General features: G+C 35.2%; 1 protein-coding gene across 1 annotated transcript in view; it reads right to left on the bottom strand.

The window, feature by feature from the left end:
• The window catches only part of LOC126811771 (neuron navigator 2), a 341,849-nt gene extending 327,869 nt beyond the window's left edge, over positions 1-13,980 (bottom strand). The window contains exon 1 of the mRNA XM_056098693.1: positions 13,859-13,980. Coding sequence (XP_055954668.1) covers positions 13,859-13,954 — 96 coding nt within the window. The 5' untranslated portion in view covers positions 13,955-13,980. The remainder of the gene's footprint in view (positions 1-13,858) is intronic.
• Positions 13,981-15,542: the final 1,562 nt, after the last annotated feature.

Below are 15,542 nucleotides of genomic sequence, written 5' to 3'. Positions count from 1 at the left end.
TTTGACAAGAATTTTAAACAATGACTGATATCTTAAATATGTCACTTGTTGATGTGACCTGCAGATTCAAGAAACGGAAAGGTACTATTTTCCTCGGCAATGCCATAATTTTGATAATATCTGTATGGTAAATCCCAACACTGCATGCACAAAGGGTACAGTCCTTACCATGGTATTTATAAAAATACTTATGGCTATCGTTGGTCTGTTCAGGGTTGTTAGTGGCTAGTAGCCACCATTTACACTAGGGCTGCCCCAAGGATGTAATTTGGGGAATGAGGGCAGTTTCAACAGGGGAGTGACATAGATCTGGTGGCATTGCACTAGCACTTCTGGTTTTGTAGTTATACTATGTCTGGTTTCACGAAACTCCTATTAGGAAGCATTAGAGGGCTCTACCCATTCAACACCTCGTAAACAGCTAGTCATATAATAATGCATTTATACAGTCTATAGCAGGCCCAAGGAGAGGGGATGCAGCTAGTACATCACCTTGGGGGTCCAAGAAGCCCCAGGGGGCCTATAAAAATGTATATTTTATATTTTTATGTCGGTATATCCAGTATTCATCCCACAGAGCCCTGGATCCAATACCCTACTCTGGGAGGGGAGAGGGGCCCAAAATTTGTCTTGCTCTGGCACATAAGAATTCTATTGGTGGACCTGCAGTCCAGTCACAGATTCATCTTTCTGTATTACAAGTTTGATATCTATTATGTTGTTATTCATTGTATACTGTGAAGGTGCCTGTATGCTTAATAAAAATTAATACCATTAAGTCTGTAAATTGAATTCCAACATTATTAGTATGTACTGGTAGTATAGTTGTGCCAAACCAGCGAAAAACGTCAATCTTTAATAACCATTGTAATACATATAAAAATAAATTGAAAATAAATGATCTATTATCATCTCCCTATTACTGTATTATTCTGTAATTTCAACGTCTGTGAATATATATACGTCTGATCGAATATCATAAAAGCAGGCGCTGTCACATCTATGGATTTTCTCAAGACATGCAAATGATATTCATATTGACGTTGACTTATTCTCGAAGTAGAAAACTAAACAGGTAGAGAACCTACTTAGAGATCTACAGACAGAAAATGATGAAATTCAATGCTCAAGAATAAAATTAATCTGATCCGAGCAGACGGTAATTAACTTCTGGTCAGTGTAGGAGAATGTTTGGAGAATAAAACTCATTGACTTCCAACTGCTATTGATTTCTCCTTCAATCTGATCCCATGGAATTACTCTTCTGCTTGAAAAACAATATGGAGTACCTGATTGGTAGTAGACATGCCTAATACATTATTACAGGTATTGATGTAGAATCTGTGATCATTATAATTACCCAATTCATCCCCTGGAATTTCTATTCCAGACTACACTGGTTTGGATTTTTAATCTTGGCCTCCAAACGTTAGACATCTTGTTGTTCTTGTTGTCGACGCTCGTCACCCCCCCCCCCCCCCAAAAAAAAACAACCTAAGGCACCCCCTCATTTGGCATGTTTGTTCCTTTTGATTGTCGTATTACAATTCAAAGATGACTGTGATGACGTCATGCCAGTTCCTGGTTCATAGTAGTCATTATATACACTTAGAAAAGGTCAAGAGAACTGGACAACTCGACACAATGTCATTTTGGGACTAACATATGGTTCAATTTTATTATAATAATTGGCCTGCGTGTACAGATCTTTAGCTGTGGAAGCAAACCAGAGTACGAGGGAAAACCCCATGAGGTGAGGTTGTCATTTACAAGTCCTTGCCACTTGACTCAATGAAAGACCTTATGATCTAAAGTGCATGTGTTACACCAATCGGCCACCCACGCCCCCTGTTAGAAAGAGAAAACAGATCTGTGATGTAAGGCAACTCTAGTAAAGTAATTTACTTTCAGAATTTTCAACACAAAAATAGTAATATTGAGGAGTACCCAGTTAAACATTAACCTTTACACGATCTGCTGCAGAAAATAAACTATTACAGCCGCCTCAGTGAATACTGAACAAAATTTGTTCCGGAAAATAAATCTATTGAACAGCTTCCTGACAGTCGAGGAATTCTTTTGTTCAGAGCCAGACTTGTAAATGTAATGATAAAATTCATTCTAGAAGCATGAACGAAATATGAAATGACTGTCTGGAAATTATTCTACAAATTGGATAATAAAGATTGCTAAAACGGAACATGTGAAAAAAAACACACAATACCTAACAATCAAGGGCGGATTTATAAAAACAGAGTTCTACTTCTTTGCTGACAACAGGAAAAAGATCATTTTTTCCTGAATAAATATCAAGAATGATTTGAGACTATCAAAGAAATATCACAGAGTTTGAGATGAAAGAACATTCCGACAATGACAACTATTGTGTTCTACAGAAATTTGGCACTTAGACTTAAACCAGAATCTTTGAGTGGAGTTTGTGATAAATTTTAATTATTAATGTCTAGTTGATGTGCAGTATATACATTTCACTGCTTATACACAATACTAAACGAATTTGTCATGTGGACATAAACAATAAACTCTAGCTGAGTGAAGCTTTGCAATAGAACATTCTAATTATTAATGTCTTGTTGATGTGCAGTAACCTCCCCCATCCTATTGAATATACATTCTCAACTTATACACTATTCCAAACCGCACCCAATATATGATTTTTGTTTCCGTCAATCAAACTAATTAAGGATATTTACTTCTAGGGTTTAAATAGGATTTAAATAGGACCAAGTCACTTCAGGACTAACACATGGTACAATTTTATTCTAAATGAAATGTTTAAAGTCCTTCTTTTCTGCTCCATCTTAATTTTATTTCAATAATTTGCTTTTGCATAGGGATCTTTGGCAGTGGGAGGAAACTGGAGGACTGGTAAAAAAGCCCTCAAGGTTGGGCAGGCAACCCCACTCCTTGCCACATGTAGTAAATAAGCTTAGGATCAAAACATCTTTTCCGTGAGTTTATTTTACGTGTAATATTTCACACAAATATCGATGCATGATTAAAGAAAACACAACACCATTTACATAAATTCTGTATTCCATCTCTAATCATGAGAAAATTATACGAGGATTAGCAATGATTAATTCCGGCCAAGTTGCTTTATGGGCCATTCCATTCCAATAAAACGCATGGGACCCTCAAATGATTACAATGACACTTGATGCACCAGTGACCTTCAATCATGTACAATGACACTTGACGTTGATATGTTCCATGAAAATGCAGACACCAATCACAGCTTCATTCACATGAGTTGTCATCAGAACAATAACAAGAGGACATTAATTCCCTTACTATTTAACCTTTAACCTCTTACATGACCTTTAGTTCAAAGGTCAAATGTTCCAGGAAGAATAATTTAATCAAATAGAAGTAGGCAACATGTATTCACCGTTATTAATCGATACAGAATCAGACTGCAATAAATTCACAGAATTCAATATCAGTGCATCGTAATATATATGGTCAATTTTATTTCATGCAGACATAAAAAAATATAGATATTGGAATGCATTTGTCAAAAGTAGAAGCTCTAATTTAGCCCAACATGATAATTCTGAAGGGTGGGGGTCAGGGACTATAATTATTGTTCTTTGAGTAATGTTTATATTTGTAGTATTTTCTAGTCTTTTATTTATATTTCAATAATACATGACATTTTACACCTTATCAAGATGCTAGTATTTGAGTTATTGAATTAAGGGCCACAAAAACAGGTTTAAAATGGCCAGGAGAGTTGTAACAACCAAAGTTTTCAATCAGAGATAAATGAAATGGAGTTTGACTCTCTACTTTTCTACACCTAACAGGCTAATAAAGACGGGCATACACCATGCAGGGAATTTTTGCCCGGACAGCAGTATCTCTGCCCACTCTTCATCAAACACCAACTGTCAATGATTCTTCTATGTGCATACAAATGACTACATGAGTGGACCAGGGTTTTTCATCACATCCAAATGACTAGACTATTTTCCTTGCTAGGACCTCTGACCTGCACAAAAATAAGAGGGAAACCAGGCTAGAATTGCTAGGACCTCCATCCTGTACCACGATATGAGGAAGCCAGACTAGAATTGCTAGGACCTTTGTCCTGTACCAAGATAAGGAAAACCAGGCTAGAATTGCTAGGACCTATGTCCTGCACCAAGATAAGGGGGGGGGGGGAAACCAGGCTAGAATTGCTAGCACCTTCCTGCACAATCTTAAGAAAATTCCTTGGCCTTCTGGATTGAATCCATGAACTCACTGAGCCACTGTGGTTGACTAGAGATAAGTAATATTAATGGCTACCATTTTCCTCAATATCCACTTCAGATATCAATGCATGAAATATTCAAAGAAGAGAGAGACATCAACTCAACACAAACTAGGTCATTTCAGGACTAATACATGATTCAATTTTATTTCAATAATTTGCTGCACATAGTGATCTTTAACAGTGGTAAGAAACTGCAGGACCAGGAGAAAACCCACAAGGTTTGGACAGATGACCCAAAAGCACGTACAAGCTTGGGAATTGAAACCATGTCACTTTACTCAACAACAGACCTTATGATCTAAAGCTTGTACAATAGACGATTTGACCACCCAACCCCCATATTCAAAGAAATGAAAGCTTATGTTATATAATGAGGTACTGAATTTTTTGTGAGTAACACATTGTGCACATTTACAATTATTTTTTATCTTTTTATTTTAAAATCTCTTTGCAAACTATCGGTCCAAAAATAGTTCCATTCTGTTCAGTATTTACAAAGATAGAATGAATTGAAATTTAATTGATCTATGTTGCTCGCGATGTAATTTTCTTGTGGGTGAACAGAGTCAATATATCTATTTTAAAATCTGAGTACATAACAACCCGGGGGGTTGGGTGTCTGAATGGTTAGCGTGTGCGCGCTGTATCATAAAGTCTGTCATCGAGTCAACTGGCATGATTTCGATTCCCCGGTTGTATGTGACAAGGAGTAGGGTCCCCTGTCCAACCTCGTGGGTTTTCTCCGCGTCCTCCGGTTTCCTCCCACTGCTAAAGACACCTACGCGCAAGCAAATTGTTGAACCATATGTTAGTCCCGAAATGACCTAGTTTGTGTTGAGTGGACGTTAAATCCCATTTCTCTCTCTCTCTCTCACATAACAATTAACCCAAGAGGAAAATGCAAATGATGCAATGTTACTTTAAATTATAATTCAAATTGAGAATGTCTAGAAAAAAAGTTAAAAATCTCGCTTCTCTTCAGATTCTTTCATTCTCAATTTCAAAATCAGATCATAGACCGTTAAACCAATATAAGTGTATTACAAATTGTCTAGGTCAACATGACCAAATAAGGAAAAGATTGGTTTAACGTCAACATAAACTACAACACATAATATTACCCATGGGGCCACAATTGGAATTCTGTATCGTACACCAGGATAAAAATGAAAGGCACAGATAGATTTGTTTTGAAGGGAATATCTCCCAATGGCAATATGTTTTTCACTAAATAATTAAATTGATAACTTTTAGTATTCCATGAACCTATTTAAGGTTGGTCAATTGATAGATTCAACCAAAATCAATTCCTGCTTGATGTCCGGGCTGGGGGTTTCGAATGGTCTTATGTCATGCACTTAAGATCACAAGGTCTGGCATTGGGTAAAGTAACATGGTTTCGATCCCACACTTGTCTGTGACAAGGAGTAGGGTTGCCTGTCCAACCTCAGCTGTTTTCTCTGGCACCTCCCATTTCCTTCCACCGCAAAAGAGCCCTATGCATAAGCAAATTATTGAAAGAATATTGTACCATATGTTAGTCCCGATAAATGACATAGTTTGTGTTGAGTGGACATTAAACTCCATTTCTTTCTCACGTTCTTGATTTTAAATATATAAATGATAAGATTCCCCCAGAATCATTTTTCTACTTGCTTGTTTAAAATATATAAATGATTGATTCATTAAGAATCATTTACTTGCTGGTTTCAACAAAACAGTGAAAACTATGCCAGAAAAGACTAGTTTGTCAGGAAGACAAAACTTATTTGTAGGTGAAGTTTCCAGTTATTCTATTTTTTTTAAATCAAATACAGACTCTGCTACTTTTTCCACCTTAAGCTCCCATGTCCACTGGCCCAAGGCAGTGTATGCTTCCTTAATGGATAACAATTTCAGTTAAATGTATGCCCCTCTAGAGACTTATAACCTTATGTGAAATATGCTGCTCTAGAGAGTTATAACCCTATCTGGAAGCAATGTAAGATGTTCTAGTTGTAATTACACACTATATATATAACAGTATAATTGGTCTTTATTACACTTATATCTTACTTATATCTAATTATATCCTCATCATTCTATAATTCTAGTATAAAGATTCACTGGGGGGAATCTCTCCATATGTACAAAATATGGCAAGGAATAATTAATATCCAATACATAGAGGGAGGGAGAGGCAATATCAAACAGTAGGAGGCATCTCTCAATATGTAGCCAAGTATAATTATTTTAAAACAAATGCATAAAGAGTTGGGTGGGGGGACAGTGGGAGTCAAGCTGCCAGATAGTTAGGGGAGAATCTCTCAATTTGTAGTAAATGATTATATAAGCAGGTGCAATTCCATAGCCAATGAATATACATTGTAGGGGACCATGGATATCCAACTAGAACGTCTCGGGTTCGAATCCTGAGGAGAACCAACAATTTGTCAGGGGTGGCACCTATGGGGCTGTTAAAAAAATTGTGTTCCACCTTTGAAAACATGTCTTTGGGAGATATCTCAAACTTTTGCAAAAATCTTGTTTATCATCATTTTAAAAAGTCATTTCAAAATTACATTGATAACTTAATGACCTGTAAAATAGCACAGTAGACTTTAAAAGTTTCTTCTTGTTATTCTGCTACCATGTGTACCTTAATATATAGTAAATATACAGTTTATACACTTTGAAAGCATTGATTGGCTAAGGCATGGCAGTGTCCAATTTTCATACAAGATCAAAGGAGAATGACATTGTCACGAATGGAGTCTAGACAAATAATTTTCTTCTTCTTGGGAGATGGTTATCTATAATAGGTGATTATCCTTAAATAATATCGAAGATCTCCTTTGAATACAATGTCATATATTATTGTGTTTGTACAGCATATTTTTCATCCCTGTCAACATTTCTTTCATTGATGGCATTATAGTCATCTGCATCATTTGCTTTTCAGTGATTATAGAAAATGATTGTATACTAGTAAACTACTTAAACATGTCATGAATAATCATTAAATGTATATTTACAAGAGTTTTCAGATCACCTTTAATGCACTTTGATCCAGAACTGAACATGTTTGCATTCACCAAATGGGGAGTTGGATAGCTGAATGGTTTGCACATGCGCGCTGTATCATTAAGTCTGTCATTGAGTCAGCTGGCGTGGTTTCGATTCCCCAGTTGTACGTGACAAGGAGTAGGGTCGCCTGTCCAACCTCGAGGGTTTTCTCCAGGTCCTCCGGTTTCCTCCCACTGCTAAAGACCCCTACGCGCAAGCGCATTATGGAAATAAAATTGAACCGGGTTTGTGGTTTGTGTCGAATGGACGTTAAACCCCATCTCTCTCTCTCTCTCTCTCTCTCTCTCTCTCTTTCCCATTCACCTAATAGCCATGTGGTCAATTGTTTTAGATGCATGATTATTTGTTTCTTAAAGTCACTAATCATCATTTGCACATCTGATTTTTAAAAGCCTAAAATCCACCTAAAAGTTGAATATTGTGATATTTTCAATTCAACATATCTTTGTAAATGCTGAACGGAACTGAATCATTTTTGCACTAAAAATGAACTTTTTTACAGTATAGAAGTTTGCAATTAAGGAATTCAAAATCTCTCAAATGATTATCAGTGGCTTTAATGAACAAATAATGATTGACTTTAACTAAGTTAAATTAGATTGATTTATGACATATACTGATTTGTTCATAGTTTTATTCATCGATTTTTTAAACTTCAAACCACTGTACCTAACAGAAAACAACATTTGAAGAGCATTGCTCCAAACTACTGTTAGTGCATACTAAACTTAGATTGTCTACAATAAACTCGGCTTGAGAACAGACACTAAGCTTATTAACCATCTTTAAAATTCCTAAATCAACTATTTTAGGTGAAACTATACCTTGTGAATTTTCATTTATTAAAATTGAAAATGTTTATGTATTAAAGATGTGAAACAGTGTGAACCAAAAATTTTTGTATATGGTGGCAATTCAGTACAGAGATCTATTCTCAAAGTAGCTAGTACTCTGTTGTGAGGTGTATTGCTTTATGTGCTGGATGTAATGTTATCCACCTACATATTGTAGGTCAAGGAATAAAAGTAAAAACTAAAACACTTGATGCAGTTGATAATACATAAAATCTTACTTATCTAAATTACAAAAACCTGTGACATGTTATAACATAAATATCCACTGTTTTAATTCCAAATATTTCAATATTTATATTTTCAACAGATATCTTTATTTATAAATACTAATCGGTATGTTTGTTTAAATAAATATTGTGTAATACAACAAAAGGTATTGATGTTTTATCGAATCCTCGTCTTTTTCAGCAGGTAATAACAGTGTCTTGTTTTGAACCCACACAAGCTAAATTTTGTCAATTATATGAGAAATTACAAAGAAAATTAGCCTGAATGTCATTCACGTCTTTTATTAAATCTGAAGAGAGAAGATCGCAGGAAATCTGTGTCATGTCATATAATCAGGGAAAATGAAACCAGAATGAAAACTGATGTAAAACTTTAAAGAAATGAAATGAAATGGGGGTTTAACGTCCTACTGTTCTGTTCCTACTGGGCTAATAAAGACAGGCATACACCATACAGTTTGCTATGAGGGATATTTTGCCCGGGGATTGGTACTATGGTCTACTCTTGTATCGAATTCCAACTGTCAAGGGATCTTTAATGTGCACGCCAATGTATACACAGGTCCTTGGTTTTCATTCCTTCCAAACTAGTAGACAGATGTCCTTGTCAGGTCCTCCACCCTGCACCACTGACAAGGGGAAACCACACTGGAAATTCCTCTATGAACTTTTCAGCCAATGCAGGGATCAAACTTGCGACCTCTTGGCTAGCGAGCCAGTATCTTACCCACTTAGCCACCTTGGCTCCACGAAAAACTTTAAAGGAGGTCTACCTATTTACTTCAGATATCAAATGATACAACCACATTCTATATGCCCCATGTTCTGTGCATGATCGGCTGATGAACATCCTAGGATGCAATCACAGGAGCCATGGTGGCTCAATAAATAATGTGCTGGACCTGGAGGTCTCGGGTTCACTCCCAGTGTTGACTAAATAAGTCTTCTGGATTGTCTGGCGTGGTTTTCTCTTGTCAGGATGGAGGGCCTAGCAATGAACAGCATCTCCTCATTTTGATGGGATGCAAAACTGAGGTCCTGTTGTACACATTGTCATGTACATAAAAATTAAATGAAATGGAATGGGGTTTAATATCCTACTCTCCTGCTCTAATGAAGACGGGCATATGCTATGCACTAAACTATGAGGGAACTTTTACCCGGACAGTGGCAATATGGCCTATCAAATTCTAACTATCAAGGGATCTTTTAAGTGCACGCAAATGTGTACACAGGCCATCAGTTTTTCGTACCATCCAGATTCAACACAAAAGAAACATAGCAGTTTGGATTCAACGAAGAGTAGGCAGAAACTCACTATCTAGTCTTTGAAAAATATGCCTGTCTTCATAAACTTGGTTTTCTTAGAAAAGTAGGACTTTAATCCAAACTCCATTTCATTTCATTTTCTAGGCCAAATTTTTGCTTCACTATATTGTGACAATATGTTGCATATATAACAACATAAATATTCTTGTGCTTATAATTTTCCCAACATTCAGTCTACAGTTCCATAACCAGAAACATTAATTGAAAACCATCATGGTTAATAGACATTTGTAGAATACAGACAAATTCTATTAGTTACGGTAAATAATGTAACGGTATTAAATGAGGATGTACGGTCATCTGACAAGGTTTATCTTTCTGATTATTATCGACAATTCGCTGTCTGGAGATAATTTACAGACATTTATTCTTAATGTTTATATTGACAATTTATTGTCTGACTGAGTTTTGACGGTGTCTTCAGGTCAAGAACAATTGTTCTCTAATGAAGGAGATTTATGTATAAGATGATATTCCAAGGTTTTGACTTATTACCTGAACTTGAGAGAGACTGTCATGGGACACAAAGGATACTGATTTTGTCCCGGGAGAGAGGGAGAAATGTGCTTTAATGTTGAATTGACACAAACTAGGTCATTTTGGGACTTACGGCTTTATTTTCATTTCAAGGTTGAACAGGCAACCCTACTCCTTGTCTGTACAAGCGGGGAATTGAAACCAATTTTTATTTCAAATTGTTTAATAAAAATATTTATCTAAATTTCACACATGGTGACAGTAACATCAATACATAAACAAGTACCATGTAATTTATCTATTTCAATTTCTATGCTTTAATAGAATTTTTCAGCTGTATATATAAGTGTGGGATACCTCACTTACATGTTCTACTTTAATCCCGATTCTCTCACAGTCTATCTCAAGTTAACAGACATTAAGCAGATATCCTCCGTCTGTCAAAAATTTCAGAAAATTTTTTTTTTGGGGCTGTTCAAGTGTCCTGAATTCGCAAAGCAAAATTTTCTTCTTATGTTCCATAGCTCATGCCCCTCTACTTATTTTATATTACGTAATTTATAATTTAAAAAGAAATTTATAGAGTTTTTTCATACTGTGCTTAACACAAAAATCTGTGTCCATAATCTTTCTATCTACATATAACAGCCATTATAGATATTAGAGATACAGCTAGTTCGATTTTGATCAAGAAGAGGCTATTAGAATCTATACTAATGGTTGCAAGTAAGTCAGTAATTTCTGGTAGTTTTAATGGTCTATATACAGTGGTTTGATTACCTCCAGTGATGCGTGAGTGACAAGAGGATATTAATATAAAGCCTATTGTTATAGCATCTATAGAATATCTATGTTTGTAATGTTATATACTCGTATGTTGTTATTGATCTGTGTATGATAATACCTATATTATATCTATATCTTATGATAATCAATAGATGCCTTGTAGCAATTAAAGATCTCTTGTCTTATTTACAAGATATTTGTTCATAATAACACAACTTTATGGATTTACTGCTTCTTATTTACGATATATATGTAAGATAATGTGACCTGCTAAGGCTCAGTGACGAAACGTGCAGACTCGCTAACCTGAAGGTCCAGGGTTCAATCCAGGTGATGGAAAGTTACTCAAGATTTTCCGTCGTGGACTTTCCTTGTCAGTGGTGCAAGACAAAAGTCCTTTGTGGTTGGGCGACCTTCGGTTATAAATTTTTCCGGAGTAGTAGTCGGGACTAGAAACCGAATGCAGATGGTCTGGACCACCGTCTGATCAAAGATGGCTCATAGAATTAGAAACCACTAAAAACATATACTAAACAAAAACAGATTCTTCTTTAAATATTCTGCACTTACGTTTCATCGACACCCACCATTTTGGAACTACTCGAACCATGCCACAATAGCCTGGTTCAGTATTTTCGGACTATGGTCGGACTAAATGAAATTCGGATTCAGTTAGTTCGACCATAGTCAAGAAATCACGATAACCAAAGGTCGCCCTGGATTTTGAAAAACCGAGGCCCAAGTGAACACATTGGGGAGCACTTCGGAAATCGAAATAAAAGAAGGCTGTCCTGGCAAAATTTCCCCCCATAGCATATGCCTGGCTTCATTAACCCAGATGTAGCAGAACATTAGGATGTCAAACCCCATTTCCTTCACTTATTGCATTGAGACCAATTATCTATTCCTTACTTCGTTCAGTGTGGGATAATATAACAGGTGAAATAGGTACACATGTTGCTTTCCAGAAATTGACTACTGAACATAACTACAAGAGCTAAGTCATCAAAACAGTGATGTGGGTGCATAAAAATCCAATTCCTGGATATTTCACAAACGAAATTAGCAAGTTAATGGGCCCTAATAAAATATATCTGGAACTTTGTAATAAATATGATAATATTTTAAGGTCAGTCAAAACTTATTCAATATGATATATGGAACAATATGCGTGGGTTTTACTACAAATCAGCCCACAGATATTAAATCAATCTTGTTTCTGTTTTTGACATGAATTCTGATCTCAATTTTCCTGATATCAGTATCTAAATATAACATTGATGACTGACTGAATTACTGCTATTCACTTCAAATGTGGAAAGGAAATAAAAAAATAACATTGATTTACAATCCAAATACAGCAAATAAAATAAATAAAGCAACTATTTTACTGCTCTAATATGGCATCTTCAGTATTTTTGGGGTTTTGTCTTGGTCTTCCCACTGCTAGACTCTCTCTCTCTCTCTCTCTCTCTCTCTCAATCTAAATCTAAAGACAGGTTTTAATTATAGATATAGAAGATCCCTCTCTACAATCAATCAGACAGAGACTGTCCTTGTACTTCCTTGTACTTAAAATTCATAAATTTTAAAACCTTAGTTTCAATAATTTGTGGCTTTCACACTCGTCAAGATACATATGTTCGTTTCCAAGACTGATTTATCAGAGGTTTACATTTCTAGGTTTATATCATTAAAGCCAGACAGTGTGATTAGCGGAGACTGAGATATTGATTCTGTCTGAAGTTTTCAGGGTAATTAATGTCCAGTTATCTGTTACTAGTTTCTACATGTATATTGTAATGGTGAACCTGAGGTCCGATAGGTTGCTCGAATTAAGGCTAATAATAGTGTGTTATAATTAAAACTCCTATTTAACGCAATATATGTTACAAGAGACAGGTTATCTGTCTTCAAATGGTATATCAGAGAAAGAGAGACAGAGAGCAGGTCATTTCGGGACTAAAATATTGTACAATTTTATTTCAATAATTCGCTTGCATATAAGTGTCTTTAGCCATGTAAGGAAACCAGAGGACCCGGAGTAAACTGATAAGGTTGGACAGATGACTCAACTGCTTGTTATGAAGGGTTAATGACATTCCATGTGGTATTACACATTCTAGAAGTAGGGAGAACACCCTCCTTTAGTCCATTGAAAACCATTGGCTATTTTGAGCCAATTTAAGCTAAAATCCGAAACTGGGAGAGGTAGTACCAATCTGGGATTTACAAAATTTCATATCTTCAGGCCCCAAGGTCATGTCCTATACTTTAATGATATTACATGTTCTAGAGGAAGTAAAAACACCATTCCTTAGAAGTAGTAAGAACACTTTTCCTTAAGCCACTGGAAACCAGTCAAAACCAATGGCTATTTTGAGTCAATTTAAGCTTAAACTTTAATTGGAGAGGTAGCAAGTTGTACCAATCTGTTCTGAATAATACCTGTCCTACACTTTTAATAATATAACTGATATACTAAATGCATGATATAATGTGGTCTAATGTCCTGCTCCAATCAGATTAATGAAATTGGGTTTAACATCCTACTGTTCTCCTACTAGGCAGCAATTGAATACCAACTGTTAAGGGGTCTTTTACATGCACACCAAGCCTCAGTTTTTCAACCCTTTATGAACGACTAGACCTTGTTCCTTTCCAGACCCTCCGCCCTGCACCACCGACGAGGGGAAACCACACTGGAAAATCCCTTGGAAATTCTTCAGCCGACATCGGGATCAAACCCCAGAACTTCCGCTTTATTCACTGAGCCACTAGTGCTCCCATAATACATTGACAAACAATACAAATTATCTATAAATAATAAATCTCACCTTTTGTTTAGTCTTGTCTCTATTAATAATAATGGCTGATTCTCGTTTAGCCGCTGGTACAGGTATTTTGGTAGGTCTAGGTATAGCCGAGGCCATTACAATACTCCACGATATAATCGTAAAATAACACAATAATCCTATCTATTGTCAATAATATTCCACATTATACCAAACTAACACATATCATATATCAGGCATACACATTTCCTTAAATATTTCATTTTCGACACACATTTGATGAAGGGTTTACCAATATTTGTGTATCATTTTGATAGAAGTGCATTCATTAGTTAATTGCTGTTTGTTTTTTTTTAGGCAAGTCTTGATGCACATCATATTTTGAGCAAACATTTACATCATTTCTTTCAATAGGAGAAGATATCTTAGAACATTGTATTTTGCCACCAATAAAATAAAGGTAGGTGCACAAATTCTGAATAGATATTTTATAATCAATTAGAGTATAGTTACAAATTTGAGCAAATTGTTTTCAAAGTCCCAGCAGATATATTGGTATAGACACTTTGCATAACTGGTATGTCACTTTGAAGAACAATTCCATTCAGAATATAGAACAGGTGGTTCTGAACATTATCCAGATTTGTTAATTCCACTTTGGACATCTATTCAAATTTGTTAATTCTACTTTGAACATTTATTCAAATTTTTTTTATTCCAGTTTGAACATCTATTCAAATTTTCTGATTCCAGTTTGAACATTTGTTCAAATTTGTTGATTCCACTTTGTACATCTATTTTAATTTGTGAATTCCATTTTGAACATGTATCTGAATTTGTTAATTCCACACCATAACAGGAATTTTATGAACATCATCAATCAAATCAATCAGCTTTTATGAATGTTATCAATTGAATTAAAAAGAATATAAGTTTGTTCACTGATACTTTGTATATATAAGTAGTAGCTGTACTGCACCTGTTGTTTAATATGTATATATAAGGATAATCAATGCATAACACTCAGTATGATCCGTGAGTAGTTCCTTAGGAACGATAACCTGAAGGGTTCAGGAGAGTAGAATCTATCAGAACCTTTGTAATATCTTACAACTAGAACAAAGGTTGTCATATTTATACACAGTGAACAAAGGCCAAGTAATCCAGGAAATTGGAAAGAGTAGTTGAGCAATAATCCATTATATTAAAGTATTAAAGAGAAGTGAAGGAGTCAACTTGATTAACCATTCCTTAATATAACTTCAATACTCTTTCGTTTTAAAAGCAGAACCATAATCCGGTTCAGAATTCTTTAAGGGAGTTATTAAAGGGTTTGTGAAACTTTTATTGTTTTATTTTAAACTATGTTCAAATTTCAATATCGTAAAGAACAACAATATCCAAAATACAGGAAAATATTCTTTATGAAAAAATCAGATTTTACTCTTTGACCTTGTCATCACTTAAATTGTATTTATAATAGCATAACATAATATTTACACCAATTATGTTCCATCGCGAACCGTGTACATCAGATAAAAATGTAAATTTGTTACACTTTCATTAATCCATTTAATAAACGCAATATCCTCTTGTGTAAAGAAATCTCTAATGATGGAATAATACCTATCTATATCATAAACATTTCTTCCGTTTCATTTTGATGACTAAAATGTTTTAATATCACCAGAGGTTTCTAAAGTAGATTAGTTGTTCCATTATATGA

Source organism: Patella vulgata, chromosome 2 (genome assembly GCF_932274485.2).
Source record: "Patella vulgata chromosome 2, xgPatVulg1.2, whole genome shotgun sequence".
Classification (NCBI taxonomy): Eukaryota; Metazoa; Mollusca; class Gastropoda; family Patellidae; genus Patella; species Patella vulgata.
The sequence above is the reverse complement of the archived record's forward strand: the minus strand, read 5'-3'. Positions and strand labels throughout refer to the sequence as shown.